Source organism: Mytilus californianus, unplaced genomic scaffold, assembly GCF_021869535.1.
Source record: "Mytilus californianus isolate M0D057914Y unplaced genomic scaffold, xbMytCali1.0.p SCAF_7, whole genome shotgun sequence".
Lineage (NCBI taxonomy): Eukaryota > Metazoa > Mollusca > Bivalvia > Mytilida > Mytilidae > Mytilus > Mytilus californianus.
This window is the reverse complement of record NW_026262723.1, coordinates 22,881,383-22,899,257: the sequence shown is the minus strand read 5'-3', so window position 1 is coordinate 22,899,257 and position 17,875 is coordinate 22,881,383. Positions and strand designations below refer to the sequence as shown.

Genomic DNA, 17,875 nt, shown 5'->3' with positions numbered 1-17,875 from the left:
ACCGTTAGTTTTCTCAATTGAATAGTTTCATATTTTTCATGTCAGGGCCTTTTATAGTCCACTATACAGTATTGGTTTTTCTCATTGTTGAAGGCTGTATGGATGCCTATAATTATTTACATCCACTTCATCTGAACTTTGATGGATAGTTGTCTCATTGACAATCTTACCACATCTCCTTATTTTTATATTGGAGGACTTATTATCAAATATCATGAGTATGTGCACATTTTTTCAGTTTTTACTCCAAGGGTTGACTTCAGTATAGACATATGGTTATCCATTGGTCTTCTCCTGACCAGCAATAAAAGTTTAAACCATTGCAAAGTGGGGAGTCTGATTGGCTGTGCAGGCTGTACAAGTTGGCCAGAATGTTGATGTTAAATTGGATGCCTCCACATTCTCTCTGCAAGTTAAGAACCCTTGGAATAACTCTTTAAGGGATCAGTAGGTGGTCTGTTGCAAGACTAAATTCATACTGGTCTCTAATTCCCATCCTCATAATTATCAAATATACTAGAAACATACCTGTGTTTCATGTTCGTTGTTATGGTAACTATGTGATGACTCCACTTCCCATGTCCTTAGTACAATATCATCTGTCTGGACAGTTGACCAATGGTCACTTGTTATCTACAAAACAGATCATATACAATTGATGTAAAATTCTTAGGTAAAAAAAAATAGTGTTTCCTATATCATGAAGCTGATTAATGAGGTAGATGGGTAAGAAAAAATGAAGTTATTATAAAATAGGAGTGTAAGTTTTATGCTTCATAGAACAGAATTTTCAAAGTTTATATTTAATCCTTATAACCTTTAGCAAACAGATCTGTCCATTGACTGATATTAAAAGCTATTCATTATCTTTACCCTTTATTGTAGTTCTATAGTGTAGTCTGTAGACCACAATAGTTTACTTGTTGGGTCATCAGGTAAGGTCAGAGAAAATTAGACAAAACTCTCTCATTACTGACTTCAGATATTGTGGAATCATCTATTTTTGTGGATACTAATTTTTGAGGATATCTGACTTCAATGTTTTGCCAAAGTCTTCATACAAGCCTATAGAAAATTTGTACTTTCCTGAACATTTGAATTCATGGTTCACCTATATCTGTGAAATCCTGGAAAATTGGTATCACATAAGTAATAATAAATCCATAAAAACATTTGTTTAAAGCTTGACAATATGCAAATTAAGAACAATTAATGATGACAGCAAAAAAAACTTACACATATTTCAGAAATAAATTTGACAACTTACATTTGGAAATATTTCAGGAAGCATTTTAGCAAGGTCATTCAGGTCAAGGACAAGATGTTGGAAACTGTGTATTAGCACCACCCTAGCTGTTGATCCACAATAATCACAGATATAGGTCAGCATCATTATCTGTAATCACAAAGTCAACAATAACAAAAACACAAATATGAATCAGCGTTTTTACATATTTGGGTCAGGGTTCATTACAATAATTTCATGTACAATTTGTGGCATTGCAATCTTGGATTTACTCCCCTCTAAAAAAAAAAAAAAAAACTAAAATGAAACAAAATACAATTATCTCCTAATTTACCACAAGAAAAACTGAACGGCTTTTGTAGATTTATTTTAATTTATCTCCAGTTTCATTTCCTTACAAATATCAGCAGTTTTCAAGTCTTTTAAAACATACATTAATTTAAATCAATAATGTCTTACCAACTGCCTGATAATGTTTCCAAGGAAGGAAGAGTTAGGAATCTTGAAAAACTCCATCTGAAATGTAAAATTGCACTGTGGATTATACATCAATATCTCTGCAGGTAAAAATATCTGTTTCAGATACTAATACTTAAAAAAATCCCCCTTCCAAATAAAAGCATATAAAAAGCTTGAATAGCAAACACATGTTTCTGAATAGCATGCTGACAGAAGCACACTACTTCAATAAGTAACAATTTTTAAATAGCTCTAGATAAGGTTCAACAACCAGTTACACTAAGTCTGGTTACCAAATGTATTGTTATGATGGTCAGTGATATCCAACCTACTGCCTTAGAAGTAGGTATATATGCCCACTGCCTTACTGCCTTAGACATAGGTATATATACCCACTGTCTTATTTAGACATAGTTATAATGAATACATTTATATTACTGTATTTTCTAACTTGGTTCCTTATAATTATCTACCTACCAGTTTCTCTTTTGACTGTTTTAACAACAGTTTACAAGCATTTGTTCCTTTCTTAGCTACAGACATGGCATCTATAAAAAAAAAAACAATTGAAAATACTTATATCAGCAACTTTTATTTCAGATTAGACCTATTTTGTTTTTGAAAATAAAACAATGGTTTCCAACAAATAATTGATATCTTTTGCAACTTTTCAATCTAAAATCTCAAAAATTAAAATACAGAATAATGATTTTTTAGGAAAAGTTATCTTTTCCAAATTCTTATATCTTGTAATATCAAATTCATAACATTTAGCAGCAAAATAATAAATTCCTCTGAAAATTAATAGTTTTATCCTTGACATCATGAAAATGTCCATCTTCAAAAAATTACAAAATTATGCTGTTTCACAACAGTAAAAAATTAAGAGGATACTTATACAAGTGATAAATCAAAAACCATTAACCACAGAAAGACAGAAGAAAAAAAAAAGAAACAAAAAAAAAACCTGGTCAACGAAACACTCTACAGAAAACTAAAGATTTAGCAACAAAAACCACATCAAAAAAAGGGAATGAACTTAGGCACTCCAGAAGGGACAGCATTGATTTAACTACTTAATAATCTTTAAAATAGCTCTTGACACAATTAAATATGAACTGACAAGTTGAATGAAAATAAATTAATGCCACCAAACAAGCAGCCATAAAAAAAAATCACTTCAAAACATGCAACTATACAGCAAGTAATGAATTTTCTACATTTAAACACATGGTACGCATACAAAAAATAGTAAGTTATTTCTCTGTAAATAAGACTTACACTGGTAGGATATTTCTATGACTTTATCTTTCTGTAGGTCTGTACGATTTTCTTCCTCTAACATGTGTGACCAGCACCATGACAATAGACTAGTCTGTAATGAGCAGACCAGCTCCAGTAGGTGTATCACTTGTTCATGACATTCCCCTGTGTCTAAGGTATCTGTAAACTCATGATATGTCACAGAAAGCATGGTCTCCATTATATCTAACACAGCTTGGGAGTTGTAGTCCTGAAAAATATATCGGTAAATATGTCACATATAGCATAATTGATGTTTATGAGACTGTAGTAAGTCAGCCACCTTGCTGTGGTCGTCTTAATGCAAAGTGGTTTATTTTTGTGGAAATTAAGTTTCACAATCTCTATTGCAAACCCTGCTTAATATCTATTGGTTTTTTTTTTGTTAAGTTGCTGTCTCATTAGTATACACCTGACATCTCCCTTTATTCATACTGATGCAGTCTTATATACATAAAAGAGAAGGTATACAAGAGATCATATTGCTCCTAAAATTTAACTCAGTTTCAACACAGCATATTTTATAAGAATATGCATCTAATCTATATACATCTTTCCATTTTAAATTTGTTTTTGGACAAATGTCTTGCTATCATTTTACAGACAGAATAAAGACATTTGAAATGTGTCTAAACATAAAATATGGTGGAAAACCTCGAAAAATTACCTACTTCTGTAAATCTATAAATACTATTTAAAGCAAAGCCACAGAAATGTTTTGTTTAACAGAATTTAAATTTGCATATTTCAAAGATATTTTTAATTTTTTATATAATTTTATGCAATACGAAAAAGTTCAACTTAAAAAAAATGCTGCATTTAGGCCAAAATTCTGGCCTTACTTCCTATCTTACCCCTAAATTCTCTTTAAATGATTATCATTCTACTTTTCTGATATTTACATCATGTAATAGTTTCTTCCTAATTCGTTGCCTCTTTGAATAAAACTAAATTTCAAAAGTTCAAAAAATGTCTGTGTCCAAAGCAAAGTACTTTCTGCAAAGTATTTTACCTCTTTGACTTGGTTTGGTAGTTCTAACAATCCACTGGGATCTACAGAACTGAAGAATCTACACAATGACTGGAAAACTAACATCACAGATGGAGACTTGGACAAATTCTGTAAATACAAAATATAACATCACTGCTTTAAGATATAAAATGATTGCATTATGGGTAAGTCATTCTTTGGGATGTTCTGATTGGTCCACAATTTATTTATGACATAACTAATGAGATATAAGTTGAATTGTGAATTATTGGTTCATAAAGTTTTTAGCTAACAAGTGTTTTCTACTAGCAATAACTGTTTAAATAACAGACTTCAATCAATGTGTGAATTTACAACTACTGCTTAAGCTGCTACCCTCTCCTTGTATGAGAAGAAACCAGATCAGTCTTACTTTGCATCAAAACAATTACAACAAGTTTTGATAAGTTTTCCAAAGTTATTTAAAGTTATGTGAGAGGAAAATGACTGATTACTACCTTATCCTAATCTTTCAAAAAGAACAGAAAAAACACAAGTTAAAAATTACCTCAACGTGGTGCATCATAGAGAATAGCTGTTTTCTTCTGGCATCTTTATCTGGGAAAAACATGGCTGCACCTAAATTAGATATACATCATTAAAGTTGTAAATAAAATTTTTGCTCTGGTGGCAATCAGATTTCCCATTTTCAAATCCATTTTAAAGTTGGTCATGTAAGAAAAAGAACAGATAATAACCAAAAAAACATACTAGAAAAAATGGAAAGATTGTTAACATTCTCAAACATCAAAGGATAAGATTTTCAGAGTGTGTCAAAGTTTGTGTGAGTTGCAGTAACTACAAATCTTACCTTAGGGTGTCAAATGATTCCCAGTCTAAAATTATATTTAGTGATTTATTTTGAATGCTGACACTATTATTATTTCTTTATCAAGCAACTTACCCTCTACAATCAACTGTTTACATAGTCTGTATTTCTTACTAGTCTTAACTACTGAAGAGTCGTCTATTACTTTACAGAAATGTTGAAACATCTCCTCTGCACATTTCTGTAAAAAAAGTTATAGAAAAAGTGTTTTTTAATAACAGTTGTTAATATGGAAGTTAATATAAATGCTTTTTATGTATTTTCATTGAAAACTAATCTATGTAAAAAATTCCTGATATTGAATACTCAAAAAACTTGAATTTTTGGATGAACAAAAACAAATTCCAAATATGCAACATTTATAGTTCACTCTAAAAATATTTAAAATCAATATTGGTCAGTTCTACATTATATTCAAATTTTAAATAAATTGTGAAAAATCAGTCAAAATTGCAACAGTGTATTTATAAATGATAAAATTGAAAAAAATAATGTTATTAATAATTTTCTTAAAATTAATGCTTATTTGTTTTCTGCTATAGCAATATTTCAGCAAGATAGATAGAAGGATATCCTTAAAATCCAGCAAGAAATCTTTAGAACCATACTCAAGAATAACAAATATTGATGTGATGTAAATATGAATCCTACTTTGAACTAGATGGACACTCTTAGATTTGTAAGTGCTAACTCACGGAGCAGCAATCTCCATCACAACATGGTAACAAAAAAAGACATATTATTCAGACTCTGTGATGACAAGTCTTTACTCTTAAATGCCATCTGCTTAGCATAGAATCAACAGAATACCATTTTACAACCTTTGGTTAAGATCTTCCAGATTTAGCAGGAGCATGATGCAAAGAGACAACAGAGGAGCAATAATAACTTACTAAGTTCAATTTGATTATCGCAGGAACAGAATAGAAATTGTCTAGACTAATCTATAAAATTTTCAGCCATTATATCAGTATCATACCTTTTTCTCTCCCTCTGGAGCAGACGACACTGGTAGAAGACAATACATCAACTGCAACATTAAAATGGCACAACTCTGCCATTTCTCTTGGTCACTGTAAAATATGGAAGAAATGTGAAGTGCTGCTATACAAAAAAAAAGAATCACTTATTTTTGTTAAGTCTTGTGTGCATAACTTATTTTTCTGTAATTTTTTTTTCTCAATTTAATATCAAATTCAGAAATATTCCAAATGTCACTGAGATCAAACAGGATAGAATTACAATCTGATAAATAAAACCGGGTGTAGACATTTTTAAATTGCACTATCATTGAGGTAAAATTAGATTGAAACTAGGGGTACTGGGAGGAAACTTTTCTCCCAAAATGATATCCGCAACCCCCACATACAATGGAAAGTCTATGAACAAAAAACAAAATGGAGGTGGACAATGGCATCATTGGGTTAAAATTTATAGAAAGTTTCCACAAGCAGTAATAAGGGGTTTATGAGGAGTTGCATATACAAAATGGATATTCCCTAGATAAAGCATTTGTTGTAAAGGTCCATGATTTGTTATAGAAACAAACAAAATAAACAGATAAATAACAGTAGGTGCACAATGGTATTTAATGATGAAGATTCTGAGAAAGTTCCTTATAATTCTGATTAGAGGTTTAGGAGAAGCAGATACTTATATGTACTTCACAGTGTGGAAATGACCAATTCCATGTCATACCATAGTAAACCCCCAAAAAATCATTCAGATGAAGAAATGAAATAGAAGGTTTGAAAATAAATCATGTAAGACTCTGTGAAAGTTTCACAAAATTCTGGAAGATGGTCTTTGTATGTTAGTGAAAAAATCAAAGGCATATTTTTCCTAGAATCATATTTGATATTTAAAGACTAATTCAAAGAGTGTATCTTGTTCTTGGGGTAACTTACTTATCTCTGAAGGCAGTATATAATTCCCACAGTGTATCTATAGGCGTATCTCCAAACTCTAAGTAATCTGATTTCCCTGATGAAATACCTTTCTTCACCTAAAAATAACAGCAAGAGCTTGTAATTCAGTGGTTGTCATTTGTAGCTGTTTATCATATTTGTTTTTCGCTTATTTTTCTGAACATAAATCAGGCTGTTAGTTTTCTCTTTTGAATTGTTTTACATTTCTAATTTCGGGGCCTTTTATAGCTTGCTATGCTATATCAGTTTTGCTCATTGTTGAAGGCCGTGCAGTGACCTATAGTTACTAACTTCTACATCCTTTGGTTTCTGGTAGAGAGTTGCCTCATTGGCAATCATACCACATCTTCTTATTTTTATATAGAAATGGAAAAGCCTTTCTATCCTTGTTTAGTCCAGACTCTACAATTTTTCTATTATATGTTCCCTATATGCCATTTTCTCTAATTTTACATTTTAAAAATCTTTGAAATTTTAATTGTGTATCAATAACTTGACAAGCTTTATCCACAAACTTTTGGATCAGTCCTCATTTATAATTGCACTTAAGCGTACCTTCTGAAAATTTGCATTGAAAACATACAAAACCAGTACAAGTTTATCCCTTACAAGACTAACATTGCGGTTTGTCCCTGTCAACACACATAAGCATTTTGCAAATGATAGTCAAATAATATTAAAACATGTTGCTAATCTCTAACCAACAAACAAACCTGATCTTGAGCTAAATCAACTATAAACTCTAATACATGTTGTATAATTTCTAAGCTGTTACAGTTTGGTTTTTTGTCAGGGTTTGGTGGATGCTTCACCTGCAAAAAAGTCAAATTTCTATAAAGAAAGATTACTTTAAATATAAAATTTAATGATGAAATTAATGAGGGGTCAATAAATTTCATCCATCTTCAAAAGCAATATTTTGGTTTCCATCAGACATAAGAGAAAAGAAACATTTGTGGTCACTTTTCCCGTGGATTAAAATTGGATCACATATTATTCTGTATATGTCATTTACCAGGTACATCACTTCTTCAATTTCAGAAACATTTTCTTTTCTATATTAAAATGATAATGCAAATTATGCAAGATTAAGGCTATCAGCCTTTTATAGGCAATTTGTCTAAACAATATGTTTCTGTGGGACAAATATGAGATTACATGAAGTAGTTAAAAAAACCTCCTTTTTACTAGTACACATGTATGTGAATGATATCGTGTGCATTGCATTCATAAATTGACACACATGGACATGGAAAACTTGACATTCCTGCATTATGTGACATTATTGCCTATTATTTTGGAGTATCCTGTCTTTTCTGTGATATAAAGAAATATCATGCGGTATGATCAAAGGGCTTGCTTCAGGTATATTCCAATTCATATGAGTTTGTTAATTTTCCCATCAGCCATCAGATTTTTAAATATATCTTGTAACAATGATTCTGAAAAAGTTGACTATCTGCATTAAAAATTAACTTGCACTTGACTGCTATAAAAACTTACAGAAACTTCATCATCTATCAATACTTGTTTTCTAGGAAAGCCATAAAACCTGACCCCTGCTACTGACAGCTTTGTTTCCTTTTCTTGTCTTGGTTCTAACAGCTTTATCAGGATATACTAAAATATTTATAAAAAAATAAATACATTGTGACATTCTACAGTAATGCTTTCGAAAAATAAGGCTCAAGGAAATTAAATTAAAGATTTGTATTTTGCATACCTGGGCTAAATCATTTCTAATTTTTAACAAGCATTCTGAGGGATAATTTTAACAAATGCCAACCCAAAAAACTCCCTGAGGATTCAAGGTTAATGGTAATTTAGTTTCTTCTCTAAAAACTTATATTTTCAAGTAAATTTCTTTTTTCTAGGGCTATAAATTCATCACAAATTGCTCAATCTAAAAGAAGAAGAAACTTGATCTGCAACTTTTAAAGATATATATGACAACATTCCAATTTTATCAATTGATTCAAGCATTTAAAAAAAAGTGTGGAAGGCAGATATTTTCAAGAAGTTTTTTATATCCAAGGTCCACAACTTGAACAAAAATTGTCAATTGAATTAAACTCAAACTCAATCTATATTTTCTTATGATATGACTATATAATAAATATCTAATCGATTGATTGATGCATTGCTGAAAAAACTGTGGAAAACTTACAGATGGACAGACTAACAGAAGGATTGAATGGAAACCTATAGCCCCTAGGTTTCTGTGATAGGGGACTAAAACATAATTTCTGATGTGTATTTGCATGGTAAGAATAGCTTGACATGATCTGTACCAATTACCTTAATCATTGTCAACTGAATTCTTTCAATAAAACACTGATATAACCCTACATGTCATCTCTTTTCTCAATACCAGTTGTACTGGAGTTTTAATGAAATCATATTCTATATACTGACATGCATGTTCAGTGGAAACATTATTATATTGTATAATGTATATTATATTATATTGTTCTATGTATATTATATTATATTATATTGTACAATGTATATTATATCATATTGTACAATGTATATTACATTATATTGTACAATGTATATCATATTATATAGTACAATGTATATTATATTATACAATGTATATTATAATATATTGTACAATGTATATTATATTATATTGTTCCTTCTATAATTATAATTACAGTCTTACCTGACCAACAGGATGCCAGGTAACAGGGATGTCTATTTCATTGCTGCAAATGAATAAATAAGAAACCTTATCAACTAAGTCGATATATTCAATTTGAAAAAAATATCTGATGGTTATACCATAACATGCAATAAAAATGGTTTTTAAATATCAGTTTATGCATTTCTATTCAATAATTCCTGGGTCTGTATTGATGAACTTTTGCATTTTCAATACTGTTTTTGTACCTTATCATTTTTAACTGCCTCTTGATCAAATGTATACAGAACTGACCAATATCATGAAACCATCTTTACACATTCTACTTTGTGCCTTTAAAAAGAAATGCAGTACTGTTCTTTTTAATATATACTTCATACAAAATGTTTAATCTTGACATCACTTTTTATTTAATCCTTTATTCCTTTATTTGTCTTTCCACTATTATGTTACTTTTGGTTGTATGACACTTGATGTGATTCTGTTTTTATACATCCTTCTATCAGGTTTTTGGCTTTGGGCTTGACACATTGTATAGACATCTGTCTATTGTTGAAGACTGTCAGTTGCACTCCAGGTACCTTGTTTTTGTCATTGGATTGCTGTCTCATTGAAGTATACCCACGTCTCTTTTTATTCAAATATACATCATTTTCCTGGTGACTTTTGAGAGGATCAATCTTGGGGAAGCTTTCTTGGTTGCAGCCACCCCATAGGTCCATTTTAAATTGAGCTATTGAACCTTTTAAATCAAATCTTACCAATCATCTTCAAATGTAAAATATGCAATGGGATTGTCTGGTTTTCCTGCAATACCTGCTCCTCTGTAAAATACAAATATATGAAAGTTCAAAATAAAAAACAAATCTTGTAGATTGAAAAATATCAACCAGCTTTGTCCAATTAGAAAGTAACCTAATTGAGATAATTAATATAATCTGTCTTTGATCTGGTAAGTTACAGTAAGTCATTGAGTTTGGGTAGTCTGATCTCAAAAATATCACTCTTAGCGTAAAACTGAAGAAGGATGGGTTATACTAGATACTATATAATAAAGTCAAACTCAATTTTTTCAGAGACCAAAACATTAGAAATTTAATGATATTAAAAAAAAAGAATCATTAATGTACATGATCAGGTTATTTTTTGGTTGCTGTTGTTATGAAGATATATATATAAATGTGGACCAACCTGACTTGTACACTAAAATCATACTCCATTTTCCCCCAGTCATCATAACTTTCAAATCTTTTGGTATGTTCTTCCATGTTGAATTTCTCATTGCTGAAAAAAAAGTGTTTGTTCAGAAAATTATTTATAGAAATTTATGGAAAAATATTTGTAAAACAGTTATTTAAATTTACTTTCAAGGCAATCTTCAATATATTTAGGCAAAACAATGACAACTTCCACACAAACTAATATGAGCTGTTTTGTTTTCTCAGCTCTTTGATATTTTATTTTGTTGAATGGAATACTGTATTTATTTACTAGATAACTTGACAATGCCTTGTGGGATGAATAATCTCAATACCTTCAGAAAAGGGATTTCTGGCTTTTTTAATAGTATTTATCTAATGGCATTCAGATAAATTTGAATGTTGAATGAGTGCACTGATTCAACCAAAGTACTGTTAACGTAAAAAATAACATTCATTCATAAAACACAACTTATTGTACACTTCATGTTTAATCCTATTTAAACTATACAATTTTTACAATATTTGGTTTTTTACCTGTCCCTATAAACAAATAAAAGTCCTCGTCTAACTCCCTTACTCCCTTGTGCATTCTGAAAATAAACCAAAGATTTATAAAATTGGCTTTTTTCTTTTATGCAATTTTACTAAAACATCTGTAATATGAATATACAGGCGATATTTTTGTTTAAAATCAGTTGTAAGTCTGGACTTATGGAAGTCCAAATTGGTCCATTTAAACCTTTTTTCCTGATAAAATATATGGGACAATATTTCAAAAAACAAGTCTTTTCTTATCATAAACATTATAGATGTTAAATCTAATATTAAACTTTGTATCATTTCCATTGGTCTGTAGTAGAAATTCTCACATACTTGAAAGTTATTTTGCAAGCCTTTGTTAAAAGGTTTTTGGCTAAGTGTGAAGAATGAGTATGAAAATACAAGAGAATAATGAACATGTCCAAATGATTCTACAACTTTCACAGTTTATCTTTGAGCTGTTTTTATTTTACTACATAAAGCCTTAATTAACAATAAACATTCATACTTTTCATTATAAATTTTATATTCTCTATAATACCTTCAGTCTGATCCTTGTTATCTGTATAAACTCTGTACTTTTAAATATAATGTTACCTTCAGTCTGATCCTTGTTATCTGTATAAACTCTGTACTTTTAAATATAATGTTACCTTCAGTCTGATCCTTGTTATCTGTATAAACTCTGTACTTTTAAATATAATGTTACCTTCAGTCTGATCCTAGTTATCTGTATAAACTCTGTATTTTTAAATATAATGTTACCTTCAGTCTGATCCTTGTTATCTGTATAAACTCTGTACTTTTAAATATAATGTTACCTTCAGTCTGATCCTTGTTATCTGTATTAACTCTGTACTTTTAAATATAATGTTACCTTCAGTCTGATCCTAGTTATCTGTATAAACTCTGTACTTTTAAATATAATGTTACCTTCAGTCTGATCCTAGTTATCTGTATAAACTCTGTACTTTTAAATATAATGTTACCTTCAGTCTGATCCTTGTTATCTGTATAAACTCTGTACTTTTAAATATAATGATACCTTCAGTCTGATCCTTGTTATCTGTATAAACTCTGTACTTTTAAATATAATGTTACCTTCAGTCTGATCCTTGTTATCTGTATAAACTCTGTACTTTTAAATATAATGTTACCTTCAGTCTGATCCTTGTTATCTGTATAAACTCTGTACTTTTAAATATGATGTTACACTTTGTTTTTCCTTCCTCTGTTGTATAAAATGCTAAAACATTAGAAAAAGTATCATTAAGGAAGTTTACAGTTCACATTTTCAACCTGAGAGTAATATTTTAAAACTCCTCACGAATTTTCTTAAGTAATGCATTAAAAAATTGTGACAAGCAACACCATTTTTTTCATCTTTTTAAAAGATACATCATAAATTCTCCTTTGGAAAAATATTTTGTAATTCTGGTTATTTCATTTTAACATTTCGTACAGTTTTATACATAACAAGAAATGATTGTAACAGGATGCTGTTACGAAGTCTCCCAATCAAAGCTCCCATAATTCGTAATTCCCAGGGTCGCCTGACATTGGACAAAGTCCAGTGAAAATTGGTTTGGTCCAGTAAAGTTATACGCATTAGTGATGCCTGGAGACTAACCCTGTATATCATTCAAATCATCTTGGCATGACAAACCAGAATATATATTGTTTAGGGGTGGGGATCTCGATCATTTACAAGATACTAGAACAATTGGGGGTGGGGGGAACCCCTGGGGACTGACCCTATACGTCATTCAAATGTTCGAGACACAACGAACAGGAATATATATGGTTTAGGGGTGGGGATCTCTACCATTTACAAGATATTAGAACTTTCTCAAATGGCAGGGGGTCGGGATGACCCCTGGGGACTAACCCTGTATATCATTCAAACAATCTTGGTATGGCAAACCAGAATATATATGGTTTAGGGGTGGGGATCTTGACCACTTACAAGATATTAGAACTTTCTTAAATAGCAGGGGGTGGGGGTGACCCCTGGGGACTAACCCTGTATATCATTCAAACCATCTTCGCATGACAAACCAGAATATATATGGTTTAGTGGTGGGGATCTCGACCATTTACAAGATATTAGAACTTTCGTAAATGGCAGGGGGTAGGGGTGACCCCTGGGGACTAACCCTGTATTTTATTTAATATGCTTTATCATGACAAACCAGAAGATATATGGTTTAGGGGTGGGGATATCGACCATTTACAAGATATTAGAACTTTCTCAAATGGCAGGGGGTCGGGATGACCCCTGGGGACTAACACTGTATATCATTCAAACCATCATAGCATGACAAACCAGAATATATATGGTTTAGGGGTGGGGATCTTGACCACTTACAAGATATTAGAACTTTCTTAAATGGCAGGGGGTGGGGTGACCCCTGGGGACAAACCCTGTATTTCATTTGATGTGCTTTATCATGACAAACCAGAATATATATGGTTTAGGGGTGGGGATCTCGACCGTTTACAAGATATTAGAACTTTCTCAAATGGCAGGGGGTCTGGATGGCCCAGGGGGACTAACCCTGTATATCATTCATACCATCATAGCATGACAAACCAGAATATATATGGTTTAGGGGTGGGGATCTTGACCACTTACAAGATATTAGAACTTTCTTAAATGGCAGGGGGTGGGGGTGACCCCTGGGGACTTACCCTGTATTTCATTTGATGTGCTTTATCATGACAAACCAGAATATATATGGATTAGTGGTGGGGATCTCGACCATTTACAAGATATTAGAAATTTCTCAAATGGCAGGGGGTCGGGATGACCCCTGGGGACTAACACTGTATATCATTCAAACCATCTTAGCATGACAAACCAGAATATATATGGTTTATGGGTGGGGATCTCGACCATTTACAAGATATTAGAAATTTCTCAAATGGCAGGGGGTTGGGATGACCCCTGGGGACTAACCCTGTATATCATTCAAACCATCTTAGCATGACAAACCAGAATATGTATGGTTTAGGGGTGGGGATCTCGACCATTTACAAGATATTAGAACTTTCTTAAAGGGCAGGGGGTGGGGGTGACCCCTGGGGACTAACCCTTGTTTTCATTTAATGTGCTTTATCATTTAGAACATTTTCAATTAAAAAGATTGTGTCTATCACAAACGGTTTTCAATTTATAATCATTTGAAAATTTTAAAAAATAAAATCCCATAGGGTTCTATAGTAAAACCCTCCTTTCTTTTTGCCCCTCAAAGTACCCCTTTACAAACCCCATTGCACAAACAAAACCCTGATTGCACCACTAGACATGTTAGTCTAGCATATTGTGAAACCCTAAGTTAATCTGACAAGCGGTTTTGGAGAACGGGTGCGGACAAGTTCAAATTTAAAAGCGGTGGAAGAAGAAGAAGAAGAAGAAGAAGAAGAAGAAGAAGAAGAAGAAGAAGAAGAAGAAGAAGAAGAAGAAGAAGAAGAACTGAGCAAAACCAATAAGTCTTCCCAAACTTCGTTTGGGAGACTTAATTAATTCTATTTATTCCCACTGAAACATATCGACATTATTTTCCCACTTGAAGTTTTGTTTACATGCTTACATCTGAACAACCACATGGACCAATCTTTACTTTTACATTTATCTGATGTATTGTTTGTTGTCTCATGAAAAAAATTTTAATTAAGAAAACAGTGTTGAATATCCACAGCTTACTTCCTTTGTAGTTCTAATGTAATATTCAGTATATTCATGACCATTAAAAACTGTTCTTTACATAATCTCGGAATATTAAATTGTACTTTTGTTTGCTAGGATTTAATTAACCTTAATACTCCAACTGTGTTATTTGATCAGTCAAAATGCATTAACCGTATACAAATTTGCTTTACACAGTCACTAACTGTATATAGCCTTGTTTTGAGACTTGATAATTTGTATCCACCAAGTTTTGTCAATGGCACCATGAAGAAAACAGGTCAAAAACCCCTACCGACAAAAATTTAGACAAAAAAAAAAACAGTCTATATATGGAAACAGCAAGAAATATGTTAAGCTCAAATACTTTTCCATTTTATTTTTGGTAAATTTGTATACTGGGCATGTTTTGGTTTGAAGACATCAGTTGCTTTGCCAGATTTAATTTTATTAAAACTTTTTTTACCCCTTTAAAGCAAAAAAATCAACAACTACGATCCTGGCAATTTACTTTGTCCAAACTGTTAGTCAATTAACTTAATGCTATGTTACACAATAAATGGATTTACCAGACTAACGAAATTACCAGACAAAGGATTACATGATTTTTTTTTTACTGTAGATTTCTAAAAATGCACTTATTTGTTGTTATTAAAAAATAAAATTTTGCAATTTTATTTCATTTGATCATTCTACGATCACTAAATGCACAATGCCACCATCAGTAATCATCAATGTTAATATTACCTTCCACAGGCAATGAAGTCCATGTGTGATTGAGTAAATTTTCTGGTCCTGAATTGTCATCAGATTTCCCTCCATCAGTACCTAAAATTGTCACTGGTAACTGGTGCCCTGTGTAAAATATAAATTCACATTTCAGAATATTTATCTTTACAAATTTTCAGTTTCAATTCAGAGGTTTGGTTTTTTACAACCAAACTTTTACAGATGTTCATCAATTTTCTAGCATTTGCTTAGTTCCATGGAATTTTACCTAGAGGTATGAATAATGAGCTTCAAGTACAAAAACATGTGACCTAAAACTTTAAAACTGTAAACTTTGAAATTACTGACCTACACAGATCTTTATTTACCACCATTGTCAAGTTTAAATAGACATCAAAATTATCAAAATCACTGAAAATAATGTCTTGTTCAGACTTAAAAATAAAAAAGGTCTGGTTAATCCAATTTTATACCAAGCATAAGACATGTACAAAAAGCAAACCTGATTTTTCCCAGCATGAATCTCTGGCGTGTAACATCTTTCTCAATAATTCTGAACATGGCAATGTTGTTTCTGGGAATTCTAAAAATAAATTCAACATTATAAGAAGAAAATTGACTTATATAAAATATAAAGCTATATTGTTCTTTTTTTCCCAAAAAGACATTTTGACTGAATGAGAAATTCTTGATGGGTGATGCATGCATGGCAGGGGATGCATAATCTCTTGATACACTCAGTATTACTCTGTATGGAGTTCATGGCATTCCCTCAGTGTTTGTTATTTACTGTAATATGTATCTGCTTAAAGGATTAAAGAGATCTGAACATCAGTAAATTACTGTTGCCTCAAATGTAGGCATTAGTCATAATTTTCTTACTGCCTTTATCTAGAGTTCTGTTGAATGTGTATATTCAAGAAGAATACAGACATTTATTATACTTTCATACACCTTCATCCTGACAAAATCAATTTGAACTAATCTTTTTAGGAACTCAATCTGGATTTATGAATTTGAAGCCATATGAAAGCAAGTGATGGAGCACATGGAAATACTTCTTGCTTTTAAATAAGTGTCAATATGCTACTTGCTTTCTTATTGCTTCCAGCAAAGTATATGTAATGGGGCTGAATTTTTGATGAATTTAGAACGTGTTGAATCTCAGTATTTAGAGTTTTCAAAGAAAGTACAATACTTTATGCACTTCTTAGTATATTGAAATATAATACATAAAAGAACAAATGTTCTATCTAAATTTAAAATGACAATAACTTTAGTCACCTTGCAGAAGCTTTAATGTCCTCAGTATTCCACCAACATTTCCTCTGGCTAGATTGAAAGATAGAAGCATATGTAATCCTTCCTGAACAACTTCTCCATCATTGCTACAAGGACAAATTATTGTAAATCAGAAAAAAAATATGGGTGAACAATTATGCACTATAGTCTTAATTTAAAGCATTGCAAAGAAAAGATCTTAGTGTTAAACTGAAATAAAAGGTCAAGAAGTTTCATAGTATACAGTAATTGTACATCCACTTGCAACCTTGGTAGGAATTAAATGAGATGTGGGATATATCTCAATGAGACAGTATTTATTCATTAAATGAAATGAAATTAGTGAGTTGTATATTCAGTCCTTGATAAATTGTTCCGTTCAATTCTGATCTGGTTTATATCATATCCTTGATTTCGTTGTAATATTTCTTACTTCTCATCACAACTTTCATCATCACATATAATTTCTGCTCTGTATTGAAAATTAAACCAACTTACAGAGCTATATCTGTGACAAACTTCTCTACCTCCTGAAGAACATATTTAGATAGAAACTTTGGTCTCTCTGTACTGGCAGGACACAGTGATAATGGTGGTATGTTATCTAAAGCTCTCCTGAAATTAGAAAAGGTGTTTTTATAATAGTGTTAACAAAATATGTGTTTCAAATGCTTGCAGTAAAATCATATAAACATAAAATGTGTTTGATTGCCTACAAAGCTGACTTTGAAAATGTTTATGTTTACAAGAAGTCAGAAAATTTTAAATATTCAAACTATGAAACAACTTCAAAGACAAAGACAGACTTTCTGGTGCTTACATTCTATAAAAATTAAAAGGCCTTATTTTGAGGTGGATTATGGGTTAACATTGTAACTACCATTTCAACCACAGTTTCTATGTATACACTGCATGTTATGTTCTGATGTTATTGATCTAAATTGTAGTATGAGTGATTGTGTGATAATTACTGTTGTTGCAGGCATCAGGTGGA

General features: G+C 31.4%; 1 protein-coding gene across 9 annotated transcripts in view; it reads right to left on the bottom strand.

Annotated features, from left to right (window-relative positions):
• LOC127710074 (zinc finger ZZ-type and EF-hand domain-containing protein 1-like) overlaps positions 1 to 17,875 on the bottom strand; it is a 73,995-nt gene that overhangs the window by 39,926 nt on the left and 16,194 nt on the right. Inside the window, exons 15-36 of one of the 9 annotated variants that reach the window (XM_052215809.1) lie at positions 17,380 to 17,496; positions 16,885 to 16,988; positions 16,103 to 16,183; positions 15,619 to 15,726; positions 12,397 to 12,429; positions 12,285 to 12,340; positions 11,178 to 11,233; positions 10,633 to 10,725; positions 10,203 to 10,265; positions 9,463 to 9,505; positions 8,298 to 8,414; positions 7,508 to 7,606; positions 6,774 to 6,871; positions 5,846 to 5,939; positions 4,942 to 5,047; positions 4,546 to 4,616; positions 4,020 to 4,127; positions 2,987 to 3,218; positions 2,183 to 2,253; positions 1,706 to 1,762; positions 1,268 to 1,396; positions 529 to 633 (exon numbers count right to left, since the gene is read on the bottom strand). In XM_052215809.1, coding sequence (XP_052071769.1) covers positions 529 to 633; positions 1,268 to 1,396; positions 1,706 to 1,762; positions 2,183 to 2,253; positions 2,987 to 3,218; positions 4,020 to 4,127; positions 4,546 to 4,616; positions 4,942 to 5,047; positions 5,846 to 5,939; positions 6,774 to 6,871; positions 7,508 to 7,606; positions 8,298 to 8,414; positions 9,463 to 9,505; positions 10,203 to 10,265; positions 10,633 to 10,725; positions 11,178 to 11,233; positions 12,285 to 12,340; positions 12,397 to 12,429; positions 15,619 to 15,726; positions 16,103 to 16,183; positions 16,885 to 16,988; positions 17,380 to 17,496 — 2,041 coding nt within the window. Of the gene's footprint in view, positions 1 to 528; positions 634 to 1,267; positions 1,397 to 1,705; positions 1,763 to 2,182; positions 2,254 to 2,986; positions 3,219 to 4,019; positions 4,128 to 4,545; positions 4,617 to 4,941; positions 5,048 to 5,845; positions 5,940 to 6,773; positions 6,872 to 7,507; positions 7,607 to 8,297; positions 8,415 to 9,462; positions 9,506 to 10,202; positions 10,266 to 10,632; positions 10,726 to 11,177; positions 11,234 to 11,724; positions 11,893 to 11,948; positions 12,005 to 12,060; positions 12,173 to 12,228; positions 12,430 to 15,618; positions 15,727 to 16,102; positions 16,184 to 16,884; positions 16,989 to 17,379; positions 17,497 to 17,875 lie in introns of all 9 variants that reach the window. The other 8 variants (XM_052215808.1, XM_052215813.1, XM_052215814.1 and 5 more) reach the window with 8 other exon arrangements.